Source organism: Oenanthe melanoleuca, chromosome 23 (assembly GCF_029582105.1).
Source record: "Oenanthe melanoleuca isolate GR-GAL-2019-014 chromosome 23, OMel1.0, whole genome shotgun sequence".
In the NCBI taxonomy this organism is placed as follows: domain Eukaryota; kingdom Metazoa; phylum Chordata; class Aves; order Passeriformes; family Muscicapidae; genus Oenanthe; species Oenanthe melanoleuca.
The window spans coordinates 1-17,452 of record NC_079356.1 but is presented as its reverse complement, the minus strand read 5'-3'; the positions used below and the strand labels follow the sequence as shown (position 1 = coordinate 17,452).

The 17,452-nt window shown below is 53.9% G+C and overlaps 1 protein-coding gene and 1 long non-coding RNA gene across 2 annotated transcripts; both read left to right on the top strand.

Annotated features, from left to right (window-relative positions):
• The first annotated feature begins 461 nt into the window (after positions 1-461).
• Positions 462-9,849, top strand: LOC130262269 (E3 ubiquitin-protein ligase NEDD4-like). Its single transcript, XM_056509247.1, has 10 exons — positions 462-515; positions 1,458-1,620; positions 5,656-5,726; positions 5,830-5,925; positions 6,951-7,027; positions 8,033-8,093; positions 8,390-8,449; positions 8,888-8,995; positions 9,238-9,492; positions 9,735-9,849. The coding sequence occupies exons 1-9, from the start codon at positions 462-464 to the stop codon at positions 9,376-9,378; spliced, it is 831 nt and encodes a 276-aa protein (XP_056365222.1). The 3' UTR covers positions 9,379-9,492; positions 9,735-9,849.
• Positions 9,850-11,068: 1,219 nt separating this feature from the next.
• On the top strand, positions 11,069-12,806 carry LOC130262304 (uncharacterized). Its single transcript, XR_008842090.1, has 3 exons — positions 11,069-11,261; positions 11,359-11,494; positions 12,091-12,806. It is a non-coding gene; the product is annotated as an uncharacterized LOC130262304 (long non-coding RNA).
• Positions 12,807-17,452: the final 4,646 nt, after the last annotated feature.

Here is a 17,452-nt window from a genome sequence, read left to right as displayed (position 1 = left end):
CAGGGGCGGGGCCGGGCCCGGCACAGGTGCGCGGGGTCTCAGTGCGGCTGCGCGGGGCGTGGCCGAGGTGATTGAACTGCAGGTAATTGGCTCGGCCGCCATTTGCTCAGGCTGAGCTCGCTTCGGACGCTCGGGCTCTCCGGCCTTTATTGTGATCGATCGCTCGGCGATCAATTAGTGATGCCTGCCGCTCGATTGTTTAGCGATCGATTAGTAACGCCTGCCGATCGATCGCTCGACGATCGATTAGCAATGCCTGCCGATCGATCGCTCGGCGCTCGATTGCTCATGCCTGCCGATCGATCGCTCGGCGATCGACTGCTCATGCCTGCCGATCGATCGACTGCTCGGCGCTCGACTGCTCATGCCTGCCGATCGATCGATCGCTCGCTCGGCTCGATTGCTCATGCCTGCCGATCGATCGATCGATCGCTCGCCCTCGATTGTTAACGCCCAGAGCAATGGACCCTGAAGCGAACCCCGCCCCTCGGTTTACGTCTCTGCCGAGTGATCACGTGGCCCCGCCCCCCGGTTTTTAAAGGGGTTTTGGGGTGTTTGAGGGGTTTTAAAGTTCTTTGAGGGTATTTTGAAGGGATTTTTAGAAGTTTTTTCTGGGATTTTTAAATTTTTTTTAAATTTTGGGGGTTTTTATAGGATGTTTTTGGGGGTTTAGCCCAGCGCTGACCCTGTCCCTCCCGTGTCCGTCCCCCTGGGATCCTCCCCAGGCACCACCCTGCCCCGCCCCAGCCCTGGCTGCGCACCCGCCGCTAACGCCGCCTTGTGGGCACAGCGCGGTACTGCAGCCGCTGCCGAGCACTGCCAGAGCGCCGGCTCGGGGGTGGCTGCAGTACCGCGCTGTGCCCACAAGGCGGCAGCACTGCCGCCCTTCCCACGCTCGCAGCCGCGGCCGCTCTCGCAGCCCGAACTCGGCGTCACCCTCCCCTCTATTCACACACACCCCCCTCCCCGCTCCATCCGGGCAGCGCCGGCGGGGACGCCGCTGCAATCCGGATCTCCGGCGAGGAGAACAGCATTGCTGCCCTGCCGGATTGAGAAATCCGATTCCTTGCAGAGATTGAGGGATAGGGAGCTGATCCTCAGGCTGGCTTTTGGCAGCGGCAATTGGGTGAGATGGGGACAGGGGACACTCCCCCGGATCCGTTAAAGCCAGCTCTGCTGGGTTTGGGTATCTCTCCTCAAAACTGATCGCACTGAAAGGGGCTTGAGGAAGCAGCGGGATGCCCTGGGGCTGTGCTGGAACCCCCAGCCCCGGTGAGGAATGCTGGGCAGTGCCGGCTCCGAGGGGACCCGGAGCCGGGAACAGCCCCGGTTCGGCCCCGGCAGAGGGCAGGACGGGGCGCCGGGGAGGGAGCGGGCGGGGCCGGGCGGGATTGAGGGGCGGGGCCGGAGGGGATTGAGGGGCGGGGCCGGGCCCGACTCGGGTGCGCGGGCCCCAGTGCGGCTGCGCGGGCCGGGGCCCCTTTCAATGCGGCCCGGCCGGTCCCGGCCCGCTCCATTCGGAACGCTCGTGCTGGGATGCGGCGGGATCCTCGTCCGAGCGCTGTGCCGCGCGCGACGCAGGGACCGGCCCCGGTGCTGCCCGAATCCTGAGGCGCTCAGGTAGGACCAGGGGTGGGGTCTGGGTTTTTGCCGGTGCTGGCTGGGGGTTCCAGGCGGTGCCGCCTCTCCCCGGGCCGGCCGGGCGGGTAGCGGGGCCGGGATCGGGATCGCCGCGGGCGGCAGCAGCAGCCGTCCCGGACGGGCGCTGGGGCTGAGCCCGGCGCTGCCGCTGCCGCTCCCGCTCCGCTGCGGCGGCCGCGGGGAGCCGGGGCTCTGCCGGTAACCGCGCCCGGAAGAACGGCGGCGGGATCTCCCCGTGTAGACGCTGCGTCGCGGCTGGAGCCGGCCGGCGGCGGGGAGCGCCGTGCCAGCCCTGGGAGCCCCAAATCCGGCGCTCCCGGTGCCCCCGTCCCGCAGAGGCCCCGCAGCCCTGAGCGCGGAGCAGCGCCCGGCTCCCCGTTCCCGTGCGCGCACAGCCCCGGGGCTGCTGCCCGCGCACCCCTGCTTGGAGGTGTGCTGAAGGCAGGGATGTGCACCCTTTGCTGAGGGAAAAGACTTGCTGAGCCCTGAACGGAGCTGAGCTGCTGCAGGGAGAGATGTCCTCCCGTGGGCACGGGGAGCTGCCTTGGCACGGGCGGGAGCGCCCCCGGCCCTGCCTTCTCCTGCTTGAAAATATCACCTGGAGCCCCGGCTCAGGGGGCTAAATCAGCTGGACTCCAGGCAGCTCTGTCAAGTGCCCCCAGGGACATGGGTGGGGCTGGGGATGAGGCTTTAGACAGCCAATTGTTTGGAGCAGATGCCTGTCCCTGTCCCGATGCTGCTGAGCTTCCTTGGACGCTCTGCCCGTTCCTGGCTCAGCTGGCGTTCAAGGGGCAGCTCTGCACGGGAATATCCACCCTCCGTGAGGCACTGTGAGGGTATGGCAGCAGGAACTGGCAGGGAATTGGGGCTGTGGGATTTCACGGGAACTAGCAAAGCTGGAGGGAGCCCCGAGTCTGGGCCCTACACAGAGAACAATCTTTGTGCTGCCCTGTCACCTTTTTCTTTTTTATTTTTTTTTTCTTTCAGGTGCTGGACTTGCCTCTGTGGATGTGTGCTGAGCTCTCACTACAGGGGACTGTGAGGCCTGACTGGCTGTGAGTTTGTGTTCTTCTCACAGGGGAATCAGAAATGATCATTAATTAGACCACAGAAATCTTTTCTGAAACCTTTCCCCTTTCCTGCCCTTTGCTGGTAAGTCTTTTCTTTCTGCCTTTAACTTTACAGCTGTTCCCTGATGTCATTTCCCCTGTCTCGCTTCTGTGCAGCTCCTAGCTGGGGAAAACTCATAATAGAGCTGGTAACAAGTAAGCACTTGTTTCTACACTTCTTTTTCCAAAACTTTCACCAGAACTTAATTTCACTAGTTAGGAAGCGTGGTGAGGGGTGCAGGAGGAGCAGGAATAGGAGAGGGAAGCCTTGAGCACTGCAGGCTACAAAGATCTGCATTTATCAATTTGATTTAGTCCTGCTGTGTTAAGGATACATAAATAGGCAAAATCCAAGGCACAGGGTGAAGTTCCTGTGACAATGCTACTGTGTGTTTATCTTGAATTACTCAGTGTGCCCCATTTCCCTTTAATAAGTGCTCTGATACCCCTGTGGAAACAAACACAACATGGGTGGGACAGTGCACCTCACAACTCCACAAAGAGTGGCACCTCCACCTCGTATGGCAATGCCATTTTAGTACAGCCCAACTGTCTCACAGCAGAGGGCCAAAGGCCCCTGGGAAAACAATTCTGGCACGGCACAGACTGTCAAGACACGTCTGGATGGCTGGGGAGCCAGAAATGTACCAGAGCCAGGGCAACAATATGCTTTAAAACTTAGTGACTTTGTGTTTCCAGCAATAAAGCAAAGTTGTTATTTAATGGCTGAAATGACACTGAGCCCTTCCCCGGCTCTGTGGGGTGCCCCTGAGCCCTTCCCCGGCTCTGTGTGCCCCAGCTGCCCTGTCACCTCACCCCATGGACACACTGCTCCCTGCAGCACACACACACTGCTGCCTTCCTGGCAGCTCCCAGGCACCTACCAGCCACGTGTTGGACGGGATCAGGAGGGAAAACAGCCCTTCTGCAGCCATTTTCTGGGCAGCTGGCAGTGATTCACGCACAAGGGGCATGGATACCATCAGTGGGTTCCCCTCAAAGTCTGTCCACATCCAGCAGCACACGGTGCTATTCACCATCTGCATCAGTGACACGCACAGGGAGTTAGGGAGGAGAACTCCTTAGTTCAGCAGGAAGCAGCAGGGCAGGAGAGGGCAGAGGGGCTCACTGAGCCTGGCAAATGGCCCTGCAGTGTGCAGGGAGAGGCTGTGCAAGGAGAATGGCAAAGTGTAACTCGGAATGGCAGTTATTAGTAGAGTTTTGGTTGGAAAGGGCATGAAAAATACCTCACCTGGACAAGAGGTATTTCACTCTGTGATGTATTGACAGGAGTGCCCAAATCCCAGCTGGAGTAACCCTTGTGATGCCATCAGCATTGGGAATGTCTGGCTCTGAGAGTTCTCTGTGTGGCAGGGGGTCCCAACTTCAGGGAAATAGTGGGGCCCTTGGAAAGGCAGGAGAGGGAATCCTCAAAGGCCTGAGAGCCTGGTTTCTGGCAGAGAACTGTAGTGGTGGGAAGACTCAAAGTTCTGAAATTTTTGAAGGTGTTGAGACTTTTGAAAATACTCTTCAAAAAGAATGAACTTGTTATCCATGTGCACTTGGGATCAGGCAGAGAATCCTGAGCTGCAGTTCCAGGTGGAGTGGTTCATGCCAGACCCTTGTAGCCCTGGAACAGCATTTTTGACGTGAAGTCCCTGTAAGACTCTGAGAAGAAACTCAGACTGAGATTTGTTGGTGTCGCTGCACACTCTGAGGTAGAGAGGGCCAAGAGCTGACCCACTGTCAGTCATTTCCAGCTGTGTTACCTGTGATTTCACACAAAACTGGCGCTGTGATTTGTGGCTGCTGGTGTCAAGGTGACCAAGAAGTCTGTAGAAGGGGATTCCAGTGGAGGGGTTGGAAAGGCAAAGGGCTGTGCTGGGTGCCCCACCTTGGCAGCAGCTCTGGGGTCTCAGGCTGGCAGCCCTCCTCAGCTTTTCCACAAGGGATAAATCACTTTAATGTGTGAAGGGGAATAAAGTAGTATTTTACCGTTAAATTAACTAATAGGTCAAATGTCTTGCAATGTGCTCGCAGTCCTTCAGAATTTTCTCCAGGTAACATTTGCTGAAGGACACCTTTCAGATCCCAGTCCCCCTTAAAGCAGCTTGGGATGCTCAAACTTAGAGGGCTTTTCCAGTTGTAGGAACAAGGAAAATGCAGTCTGATTGCTGCTGCCCAGTCCTGACCCAGAGGAGTGTCCGTAGCAGCAGAGGGTGGCAGCCCAGGGTGACCAGCACCTTGCCATTGCAGGTGGCACCGGGGTGGGTCTGGAGCGTTGTCTTCTGGTCGCAACCCCGTTGTTTTGTTGTGATCCCGTGTTCAGGATCCTGGGAGGAGCAGCTGTCTGGAGGCAGGGAAGGGCAGTCCCAGCATGGTCCTGTAGAAGCTTTCCTGTCATCCTCCTGGTGCTCCTCAGAGCTGTAGATGGAAAGAAGTGGGCTGTGCTGTGCCACTGCCAGCATCTCCACTGCTCCTTGCTGGGTGGTTCTCTTGCACCAAAACAGGACAGTTCTGCCCCCTTCACCTTCTCATTAAATCAGAGTCCTGAGCAGAGGAAGGTCACTAGCCTGATTTTTAGGCAACTCCTTGGAGAGGGAAGTAGTGATTTTAAATGGGATAGAGTACCCTGGGCTTAATTCCCCAGCTTTTGTCTCTCTCTGCCATTAATGTTAGGGTGGTCAGTGGAGTATGGCAGGTAGTGGATAATTGTTGAAACTGAAAAATTGGACTTTCTGTGCCATAATAAAATAAAGCTGAGCTGCTCTGATGCCGTTGCAGCTGCAGGACTGTTACAGTCAGGAGGTAACAGGAAATGCCAGGGGTGGTGCCCTCAAGCATTCCACCTTTCTGGAATGTGCAGGTGCAGGGCAGGGCAGGTAATCTGTCCTCTCTCTCCCAGGCTTCTTCATCAGACCTTTCTACAAGATGATGCTGGGGAAGCCCATAACCCTGAAGGACATGGAGTCAGTGGTAAGAGCCCATTGAACCTGTGCCAGTGCTCACAGGCCCCTGGCTTTCCACAGCTCTGCACTAATTGCCCATTTTCAAACTGCCTAACTGTGATCTGCCCTAGGATAGTGAATACTACAACTCTCTGAAGTGGATCCTGGAAAATGACCCCACCGAGCTGGATCTCACGTTTTGCATAGATGAGGAAAACTTTGGGCAGGTACGTAAAGGTTACTTGCATCTTAGGACTGGTGGTTGCCAACAAGTAGCTCAGTGCTGACAGTCTGGTGGTGGTGAAAGCAGCAACGAGCTCAGCTGGCTGTGTTCCCAGCTGGGAGCGGGGCTGCCAGCTCCTGTCAGGGAGCTGTGGCACCTCTGGGACAAGCTGGACATGCAGCTGAGTGAAATACTTGCAGTGAAGGAGGGATGAAGGTGTCCCACAGTCCAGCTGGGACATGCTCAGGGACTCTCTGGTTCCTGAAGCTGAAGGTGCTGTCAGGGGAGAGCAGCAGAAGGACACCAGGTCCTCTCTGTAGTGCCTGTCACAGCTGGTGTGCCAGGGGGAAGCTGCCAGGTTGAAAAGGGTCACAGCCTATGGGGCTCTTTCTCCATGACAAATGAAAGTGTTGTAGACATTAAATTAAATTAGTTTGCTTAGAGGTTTTTATGACCTTTTTTTGCATTTTCCCTTTGTTTACTTCTGAGCCCTAGATCCTGGCTCCAGATAGAACTGGAGCTGGGGACTGTAGGGCCTTTTATAAAAACTGACTTCAGCATTTCAAACCATGCATTCAGTGTCCTGTCAAAAATATTCTGATCCACTTTCCAGTGCTGCCTTTTTCCTGAAGCACCCGAAGGTTATGGATTTCATGGAGAACTAGGAGCCACAGAATAGAGAGGTTTTGTAACCCACTGGTTGGCTTTGGGCAGTTCCAGTATGTGATTTATCTTCTTGTATTACACATAATAGCTATTATAATTTTGTGTATATAAAGTACCTATTTTGTGGTTCTATTTTATATAAATATATAATTTCATTATTATAAATAATAATTGTAATAAAATGATCAGTAAATAGCCAGCCCCTCTCTGCCAGTTTTCCCTTCTGTCAGCGCAGGTTTGTTCAAAAGTGTAAATCAATTTGCTCATGATTGCCTGATCCTGCTTGTGAAACACTGCTCAGGGAGAGTGGGTTCTGGGAGAAAGATGTCCTCAAATAACAGCCTTTGGTCTTTTGAAAGGCAGACATATCAAGTGGACCTGAAGCCCAACGGGTCCGAAATGATGATGGTAACAAATGAAAACAAGCGGGAATACATTGAGTAAGTACTGTGATGGAATGTGCCTGGGGGGAAGAAAGAGCAGCTGGGTTAGAATTGGCCCTGCTGCAATCCCTGGAGCTTGTACTGCACAAGAGCATCAGGGATCACTGGGGAAAAACCTTACTGTTAACATTGGTTATATCCCGTCAGGTACAAGAACAAGGAGTAAATTAAATGACGTGCTTTGATCTCCTGAAATTCCCCCCATGTAAATGTCCTTCTCCAACACCTGGCTCAAGCTGAGATGAGCCAGAAGGTGCTCTCCAGCCTGGCCCTCATCCTAGTGTCCTCCTCTGCCAGTCACAGACCAGAGCCAGGAGTCCAGTGCCAGCAATCCTACCAAAACTGGCCGGATCTGAAATTAGGTTTCATTTTCAGATTTCTCAGTTCTTCTACCTACCAGGATGTAAAATGCTGAATTCATTAATACCTGCTGGCATTTTAAATCAGGGCCTTTTCCAAAGTGAAAGATGTTACAATTGCTACATTCATGCAAACTGGGAATTCATTTCCAGTGCCTGGACCTGGAGCAATTCCATGCCTGGAATTGACTTTTGATGCCTGCACCTGTGAGGTGTTTGTGCTGCGGGTGGCTGGTGCTGAAAGCAAGGTGTCCCTTTGATGCTGCAGTTTATTTCTTTCTTTATAGGCGAGGTGCTGTGTCCTGACAGCTCTCCTCAGAGCTTGCAGACTTTGCTGGGAATTTTTAATTGCTCATTGCTCTGGAAGAATAAAATGTCTGCTCACGTAGGTACCTACAGGAGTGAAAAAATTCCCACTGTGATTTGGTCAAAGTCACTGGGCTTTTTGGTTTGTCTCTTCAAAATTCCATCAGTCACCAGCCAATAAATTGGAGTAGCTGGTGGAAGCTGCTTAGTTACCTGAACTCGCTGAAGTTGTAAATGACAAACTTGAAAGCATTTGGGGTTGCTGAAACCTTTGAGCCCTTGGCTGAGACCTGCTAATGAGTTTGTTTTTCTGGTGGGGTTTTGTTTCTTTCTGCAGCCTGGTCATCCAGTGGCGATTTGTCAACAGAGTGCAGAAAGAAATGAATGCCTTTCTGGAGGCGAGGCTCTTTAGCTCCTTTCTTTCCCAAAACCAGGGATTGTTTTTAACACAGATTTCTTACCCACTGGTGTCTGTGTAAAGGGAGTGGGGAGCTTGGCAGGGAATGCAAATAGAATACATGATGTTTTGTGATTTGACAGTTTTATCTTGTGTAAGAATATATCATCTTTCCCTTATGGGAATAAGGTCATTCTCCTTCAAGTTTAATTATTTGAGCTTGAAGTAATTTGGTCATTGATTTTTTTAATTAGGATTTATGTGGGATGAGAGTTTTAACTTTGCTCTTCTTTTTAGGGATTCACAGAACTGCTTCCTATCGACCCGATTAAAATTTTTGATGAAAATGAGCTGGAGGTGAGTCAATTTGGTGCCCCAAGCTGGCAGCTCTCTGACAGATGTGCCATGTTCTGGGCTTTTCAGTCATCTGTCTCTCTCCCTGGGGGAACGTGCGGACACGGCTGGAAATCAGATGTTTCTTCCTAATTAATAAATCTGTTCATGACATGAGAAGAGCTGCACTCAGGAGGGTGGTGGGGGGGTGTGCCTCTGAAAGCCTGGAAGCAGCCTAGTGGATCAGTGCCACCCTCTGCCAGTCCCATCTGAGCCAAAGACGTGGAAGTTGTGTCACACTGTGGCAGTGTGCAGCCCTTCTGCAGCAGCTGGGATACTCTGGGGATGCTCGGACTCTCCCCTGGGTGTGCATAAGTGCCTGAAGGTCAGAGCCCTGAGGGGCAGTGGCACCTTGTACCCTGTGAGGTCAGGGACACATCCCACCCTTCTGCTTGCCTGCAGTTACTGATGTGTGGCCTTGGTGGCGTGGATGTCAGCGGCTGGAGACAACACACCATCTACAAAAATGGTTACTGCCCAAATCACCCTGTTATCCGGTGGTTCTGGAAGGTAAGACTGGGCACCAGCCCTAGCTGGTCCTGTAGGTGAAAGTCCCTGCCCTTTTTTGCAATCATTTTTCTGTATGAGAACTGCTCAGAGTGGGTGGTTGTGCTGGGGCAGGAGCTGCTCCCTCCTGGCTCAGGTGAGGGCAGGTGCAGCTCCTGCTCAGATGGAGCAGAGGCAGCCCATAGTGCCCTGAGGCTGCTGGCACAGAGGGGCTCCTGCAGTGCTGAGGGTGTCTCTGCCCCCAGGCTGTGCTGCTGATGGACGCTGAGAAGCGGATCCGGCTGCTGCAGTTCGTGACCGGGACGTCCCGCGTGCCCATGGACGGGGCGGGACAGGGGCGGGACCGGGCAGTCCCAGAAGGCAGAGCCCGGGAGGAACCGGGATGAAGCGGGGCGGGCCCGGGGCTGGGGCCGAGGTGATTTAATGCCTAGAAACCACTCGGCCGCCGTTTGCTGACGCCGAGTAGGGTGAGAGGAGGAGCTGCTTGTTCGGGCTCCCAGGTGAGCTGTGGGGCTCGGCTTCTACCCCTCTCCCCCGCTCTAGCCCTCCTTCCTTCTCTGCGTATTCCTCTTCTTTTCCCCCTTGTGCCTCCCAAAACCTCCCCTCCTCTCCCCCCTGCCCCTCCTTCCTTCTCCCTGAACTCCTTTACTTTTTCCCCTTTCTCTCCCCATCTCAAGGGATACAGCCCAGGATATCTCAGGGCCCAGATGATTTCTGTTCCTTCTGCTTGTTTCACTTGCAGGTGTTTCCCAGTCCAGCTCGCTGAGCCTCCAGCTCTGACTGTGGCATGTTCTTCATTCCAGCTCTGGCTCTGAGATGCTGCACTTGATGGCTGCTCCAGTTCCTTCCAGCTCTGGGTAAATAACTGGTGTGTCTTGTGTAATCCGTGTCCTTGTTCTGTCCTTTGTGTCCATCTGTGTTACCTTTGTCACATCTCCATGCTTTATCAGCATCCTTCCAAGCCATGGTAGCCAGACTCTACTCGTGTACTTTCCTGCATTGTGCTTATTCCAGCACATTTACCTTTTTACTTTTTGAGACGGAAAGAAGTACACAAGATCTTCTCATCCATCTTCCTTCTCAGCTTTGGTAGTGCCTGCTTTTCACGTGCCATTCTCTTGGCCTTCTGTAGGGAGTGTGTTAGACCCTCCTTATGTGCCCTCACTAGTTCCATAGGTTCTATCTTGGGCTTGAGACTTAATCCTCCAGAGAGTTATCTCCAGTCCTCATCCATGGTGTGTGTACCTACCTTGGCTTATACTGTATGTAGCTGTCTTGGTTTATGTTGCATGTACCTTTACTGTGTGCATCTCTACTGTATGGGCCTTTATTGTGCCCCTTAGCTCGGAGCTGCCCTGCCCTGGCACCCGCTTGGGTAGAATAGTTACAGAACTTTATTGTTCCTCTCTTTTCTGTGGGGTTTTGGGTAGGAAATGTGTGGGGATAACCTCTACCTGACCAGCTCCTGCTGTCTCTCAGGTCCCTGAGGTGGATTCCCATCTCTGCAGTCACCAATTATGCCGATTTCCCTGGAATCTCCCGTTGGGTGTTGAAGAGCAGCAGCCGGGGGATGTGTTGAAGCATCCTCTTCATGCAGCGTTCCAAGTGAGGGTTGCAGTCAGCCTGTCAGCTGCAGAGTGTGACAGGGGGAGCGTGTGTCTGTCTGGAGAGTCTGTCTGTGTCTGTCTGCTTATGTCTGCCTGTGCCAGTGTGTGTGCTGACTGCTTCTAACCTTGTGCATATGGTTTTTACCTTTTACCTTTCTCAACTCATTTTTAAATTTAGAATAAAGAGTCCCCAGCCAGGAGTTTGGGTTTTTTTCCCCCCAGCTGGATTTTTTTCCTTGGTCCCAGCCAACAAGATGACGTTCATCCCCAGAGGTTGGGCATGGACAGTCCCAGTACCAGGGTTTTGTCAGCAGGATGGTTTTTGGGGCATGGACAGTCGCAGTACCACGGTTTACTCAGCACGATGGTTTTTGAGGCATGGACAGTCCCAGTACCAGGGTTTTGTCATCAGGATGGGTTTTGAGGCATGGACAGTCCCAGTACCAGGGTTCTGTCCGCAGGGATGCCCGTGGCTCCTGGGCCAGGGGCTGCTCTGAACAGGCTCCTGGAGATGCTTCAGCCTGGATACAGGCCACTGACAGCCCAAAAGCAGCCCAAGGAGCAGCTGGCGTGTCCTGGTGATGGTGGCACGGGCTGCGTGCAGAGGGGCTCAGACAGCAATTCCTGGTTCCAGCCTCCCAGAGCTCCCAGGCAGCTGCCAGGTATGGCCTGTCCACCCCAATTCCCTGCCCTTCCCTTCCTGCCTGAGGCCTCATTCAGCAGCAGCAGCACTAAAGCCAAGGCAATCTTCCCTTACAGCTATTAAATGCCAACCGACAGCCTGCAGAGATGCCTTCAAATCAAAGGTTCAGGTGGGATGAAGTTTTGTTTGGACGAAGGTGGGAGTTTCCAGGGAGCCAGCTGGAAGTGCAGAAGGGATGGAAAGCTTTCCCAGGTGGGTCCCCCTGGAGGTGTGCTGGAGGCAGGGATGTGCACCCTTTGCTGAGGGAAAAGAACTTGCAGAGGCCACTGCTGAGGCCCTGAAAGGAGCTGAGCTGCTGCAGGGAGAGATGTCCTCCCGTGGGCACGGGGAGCTGCCTTGGCACGGGGCGGGAGCGCCCCCGGCCCTGCCTTCTCCTGCTTGAAAATATCACCTGGAGCCCCGGCTCAGGGGGGCTAAATCAGCTGGACTCCAGGCAGCTCTGTCAAGTGCCCCCAGGGACATGGGTGGGGCTGGGGGATGAGGGCTTTAGACAGCCAATTGTTTGGAGCAGATGCCTGTCCCTGTCCCGATGCTGCTGAGCTTCCTTGGACGCTCTGCCCGTTCCTGGCTCAGCTGGCGTTCAAGGGGCAGCTCTGCACGGGAATATCCACCCTCCGTGAGGCACTGTGAGGGTACGGCAGCAGGAACTGAGCAGGGAATTGGGGGCTGTGGGATAATTCACGGGAACTAGAGAGCTGACAGTGGGCCCCGAGTCTGGGCGCTGCACAGAGAACAATCTTTGTGCTGCCCTGTCACCTTTTTCTTTTTTATTTTTTTTTTTCTTTCAGGTGCTGGACTTGCCTCTGTGGATGTGTGCTGAGCTCTCACTACAGGGGACTGTGAGGCCTGACTGGCTGTGAGTTTGTGTTCTTCTCACAGGGGAATCAGAAATGATCATTAATTAGACCACAGAAATCTTTTCTGAAACCTTTCCCCTTTCCTGCCCTTTGCTGGTAAGTCTTTTCTTTCTGCCTTTAACTCTACAGCTGTTCCCTGATGTCATTGCCCCAGTCTCACTTCTGTGCAGCTCCTAGCTGGGGAAAACTCATAATAGAGCTGGTAACAAGTAAGCACTTGTTTCTACACTTCTTTTTCCAAAACTTTCACCAGAACTTAATTTCACTAGTTAGGAAGCGTGGTGAGGGGTGCAGGAGGAGCAGGAATAGGGGAGGGAAGCCTTGAGCACTGCAGGCTACAAAGATCTGCATTTATCAATTTGATTTAGTCCTGCTGTGTTAAGGATACATAAATAGGCAAAATCCAAGGCACAGGGTGAAGTTCCTGTGACAATGCTACTGTGTGTTTATCTTGAATTACTCAGTGTGCCCCATTTCCCTTTAATAAGTGCTCTGATACCCCTGTAGGAAACAAACACAACATGGGTGGGACAGTGCACCTCACAACTCCACAAAGAGTGGCACCTCCACCTCGTATGGCAATGCCATTTTAGTACAGCCCAACTGTCTCACAGCAGAGGGCTGAAGGCCCCTGGGAAAACAATTCTGGCACGCCCCTGAGCCCTTCCCCGGCTCTGTGGGGTGCCCCTGAGCCCTTCCCCGGCTCTGTGTGCCCCAGCTGCCCTGTCACCTCACCCCATGGACACACTGCTCCCTGCAGCACACACACACTGCTGCCTTCCTGGCAGCTCCCAGGCACCTACCAGCCACGTGTTGGACGGGATCAGGAGGGAAAACAGCCCTTCTGCAGCCATTTTCTGGGCAGCTGGCAGTGATTCACGCACAAGGGGCATGGATACCATCAGTGGGTTCCCCTCAAAGTCTGTCCACATCCAGCAGCACACGGTGCTATTCACCATCTGCATCAGTGACACGCACAGGGAGTTAGGGAGGAGAACTCCTTAGTTCAGCAGGAAGCAGCAGGGCAGGAGAGGGCAGAGGGGCTCACTGGGATGGGATGGGATGGGAAGTCACAGTGAGCCTGGCAAATGGCCCCTGCAGTGTGCAGGGAGAGGCTGTGCAAGGAGAATGGCAAAGTGTAACTCCGAATGGCAATTATTAGTAGAGTTTTGGTTGGAAAGGGCATGAAAAATACTCTCACCTGGACAAGAGGTATTTCACTCTGTGATGTATTGACAGGAGTGCCCAAATCCCAGCTGGAGTAACCCTTGTGATGCCATCAGCATTGGGAATGTCTGGCTCTGAGAGTTCTCTGTGTGGCAGGGGGTCCCAACTTCAGGGAAATAGTGGGGCCCTTGGAAAGGCAGGAGAGGGAATCCTCAAAGGCCTGAGAGCCTGGTTTCTGGCAGAGAACTGTAGTGGTGGGAAGACTCAAAGTTCTGAAATTTTTGAAGGTGTTGAGACTTTTGAAAATACTCTTCAAAAAGAATGAACTTGTTATCCATGTGCACTTGGGATCAGGCAGAGAATCCTGAGCTGCAGTTCCAGGTGGAGTGGTTCATGCCAGACCCTTGTAGCCCTGGAACAGCATTTTTGACGTGAAGTCCCTGTAAGACTCTGAGAAGAAACTCAGACTGAGATTTGTTGGTGTCGCTGCACACTCTGAGGTAGAGAGGGCCAAGAGCTGACCCACTGTCAGTCATTTCCAGCTGTGTTACCTGTGATTTCACACAAAACTGGCGCTGTGATTTGTGGCTGCTGGTGTCAAGGTGACCAAGAAGTCTGTAGAAGGGGATTCCAGTGGAGGGGTTGGAAAGGCAAAGGGCTGTGCTGGGTGCCCCACCTTGGCAGCAGCTCTGGGGTCTCAGGCTGGCAGCCCTCCTCAGCTTTTCCACAAGGGATAAATCACTTTAATGTGTGAAGGGGAATAAAGTAGTATTTTACCGTTAAATTAACTAATAGGTCAAATGTCTTGCAATGTGCTCGCAGTCCTTCAGAATTTTCTCCAGGTAACATTTGCTGAAGGACACCTTTCAGATCCCAGTCCCCCTTAAAGCAGCTTGGGATGCTCAAACTTAGAGAGCTTTTCCAGTTGTAGGAACAAGGAAAATGCAGTCTGACTGCTGCTGCCCAGCTCCTGACGCCAGAGGAGTGTCCGTAGCAGCAGAGGGTGGCAGCCCAGGGTGACCAGCACCTTGCCATTGCAGGTGGCACCCGGGTGGGTCTGGAGCGTTGTCTTCTGGTTGCAACCCCGTTGTTTTGTTGTGATCCCGTGTTCAGGATCCTGGGAGGAGCAGCTGTCTGGAGGCAGGGAAGGGCAGTCCCAGCATGGTCCTGTAGAAGCTTTCCTGTCATCCTCCTGGTGCTCCTCAGAGCTGTAGATGGAAAGAAGTGGGCTGTGCTGTGCCACTGCCAGCATCTCCACTGCTCCTTGCTGGGTGGATTCTCTTGCACCAAAACAGGACAGTTCTGCCCCCTTCACCTTCTCATTAAATCAGAGTCTAGGAAAAATGTTACTCCCTCCAGATTAGAAGTGTGATACCTCAGCTGTCTGTGCAGAATTTCCAAACAGTAACTTGGGGTGTCATTGCCAAAAACTTTGGGTTCCTTTACCCACCAGGCCGTGTCTCCAATCCCAGCCCACGTTCCAATGAACGTGTCACTCACTCCTGCAGACGTTGCCATCAAAGCAGTGCAGATTCCCTGGGTTCTGGGGTGCTTCTGTGTTTTTGAGTGGATGTTTTCAGCTTAACAGTGTGTTGGGGCTGGGGAGGGTGGGGAGACACAAGCCTTTGCTAACCCTGACAGAGCTGAGCAGTGCTAGGGAGAGAAAAACCAAGAGAAATTGACGGTGTGGTAGCAGAGAAGCCATGGGATCATTTCTTTTGTTATTTGCAGATAAGAAAATGACCCAGTGGGAAGAGCCCAGGCTGCAGAACCCAGCCATCACCACAGGCCCAGTAAGTAGAGCTGCGGGATCCTGCAGGAAATGCCTGACTGGGGCACAGCTGGAGGAGCAGCAGCCCCTGCCTGCTCCTGGGCTCAGGGGTGGGCAGCCTGGGAAGCAGGAGCTCTCTGCCCACATCTAAGGCAGAGGAAGCTGGGGATGTCACAGCAGGCTCTGGGCAGCCTCCCTGCTTGCTCAGGGTTTGGGGATGCCTAAGGGGAAGTGCCCCTGTTTGCCTTACCTGGGTCATTCCTGGCAGTAGCATTTCACTGGGCTGGCACATTGTTCTATTTATTTGAGGATCTCTGGACCATAAAGAGCTGTTTGCACTTGGGAGGAGAGAGGTGGGCCCATGTGGATTCAAAGTGGGGAAAAAAAGGCTCTGTGTGTAAATTCACCTTTAGCAGCGTGTCCACTGGAGCGTATCTGTAATTAAATTGGTACCTGTACTTGCCTTTGTACACCTTGCTGTCTTTTGCTGTGAATAAAAACATTCATTCAATAAAGTTAAGTCGCCCCTAGTCAAGATACCCCACGTCTTCCCCTTGGCTCCTGTCTTTCTTTTTCATATTTGCTGTAGCATTAACTCTATTTCTTTTTCTCTCTATTTCTTTTCTTTTTCTCTGGATTTCTTTTTCTCTCTATTTCTGTCTGACTCTATTTCTCTTTCCCTGTTTCTAGTAGTCTCTAACTCTGGTTTTTTTCTTTTTCACTCTTTCTTTTTCTTTTTTTTTCTCTCTAACCTTTTTCTAACTTTCTTTTCCTTTCTAGCTGTACAATTTAAAAAACAGCAGTACAAATTTTCAGGCTCCTTGCAAGTAAAAAAAAAAACCCAAAACACCAAAAAACCTTATGTTATTATTTAAATAAAATTATTTACACCTCAGGAGCCTGAAATTTTCTACTGCTGCACCAGACACACATATTTTTTCTCCTTTTTCATATATGCCAGGTTAGGGCCCCTCATTAATACTCCAGATGGCAGTGACTAATAATTACCTTGATTGAACATTACATGCCTACTCTGGAGTACTAATGAAAGTAGTTATTAGTTAGTTGGGCAGTTAATTCAATATTTAGCTAACTAGCCAATTTCTCGGTGCACCACCACGCCTGTCACTCACCCAAAAGATCCACTTCTCACACAAGCCCAGCCCGTCACAACCCCAGCCCCGGTCCCTCGACACGTGGGGCCCCAGGGTGTCACCTGCACATCACGGCATCTCCTGTGCCCGAGCGCCTCCGGAGGGACTCTGAGAGCCATCCCCAGCGCTGATCCCGTCCCTCCCGAGGGACCCTGAGGCCATCCCCAGCGCTGATCCGGTCCTTCCCGAGGGACCCTGAGGCCATCCCCAGCGCTGATCCCGTCCCTCCGAGGGACCCTGAGGCCATCCCCAGCGCTGATCCCGTCCCTCCCGAGGGACCCTGAGGCCATCCCCAGCGCTGATCCCGGTCCCTCCCGAGAGACCCTGAGGCCATCCCCAGCGCTGATCCTGTCCCTCCCGTGTCCGTCCCCCTGGGACGCTCCCCCAGCCCCGCCCCTGCCCCGCGCCCCAGCCCTGGCTGCGCACCCGCCGCTAACGCCGCCTTGTGGGCACAGCGCGGTACTGCAGCCGCCGCCGCTCCGGCGCCCTGGCAGCGCTGCCGTCCTGTGGGCACAGCGCGGTGCTGCGCGCGTGCCCTTCTGATGATGGGAGCGAGCGCGTGCCGGGACGCTGCCCTGTAGGACTGCCGCCACGCTTGCGGCAGGAGCCCGGCCGAGACAAGCATCCCCGCCCGTGCCTGCCGCCGCTCGAGCGTCGGCCGGAGCTCTTTTCGGCGTCGTTGCCGGATTCAGGCAGGCGACTTAGAAATTGACATGGTGAGGGGCGTTAAGGGTACCACAACAAAGATGGCAGCCGGGCCGGAAGTGGCCTCTGCCAGTACTAAAGATGGCAGCAGAGAAAGGCGGAAGTGACGTCTTGCCACTCTCAAGATGGCGGCTCGGCCGGTACTCGCCTGACCTTCTATATCTGGCGGCAGAAAGGGCGGGAAAACAAGGACCTCAGTGTGATTTGGGGGCTGCCTGCGCGCGACGCCGACACGGATCCCCGCGGCGCGATTTTCTGCGGGGTTTCCGAGAGTGCGGACACGGGCTGTGGGCTCAGCGGCGCCGCGGGCGCGCGGGAAACGGGCGGGCGCCTTTCTCTGCCGGGGTCCTGTACTGCCGGGGGCGGTACCGGGGGTGGGGCCGAGGGCGTTACTTGGGGCGGTACCGAGGGCGGTACCGGGGACGATACCGGAGGCGGCACCGAAGGCGGTACCGGGGGGCGGTACCAAGGGCGGTACCGACGGCGGTACCGGGCG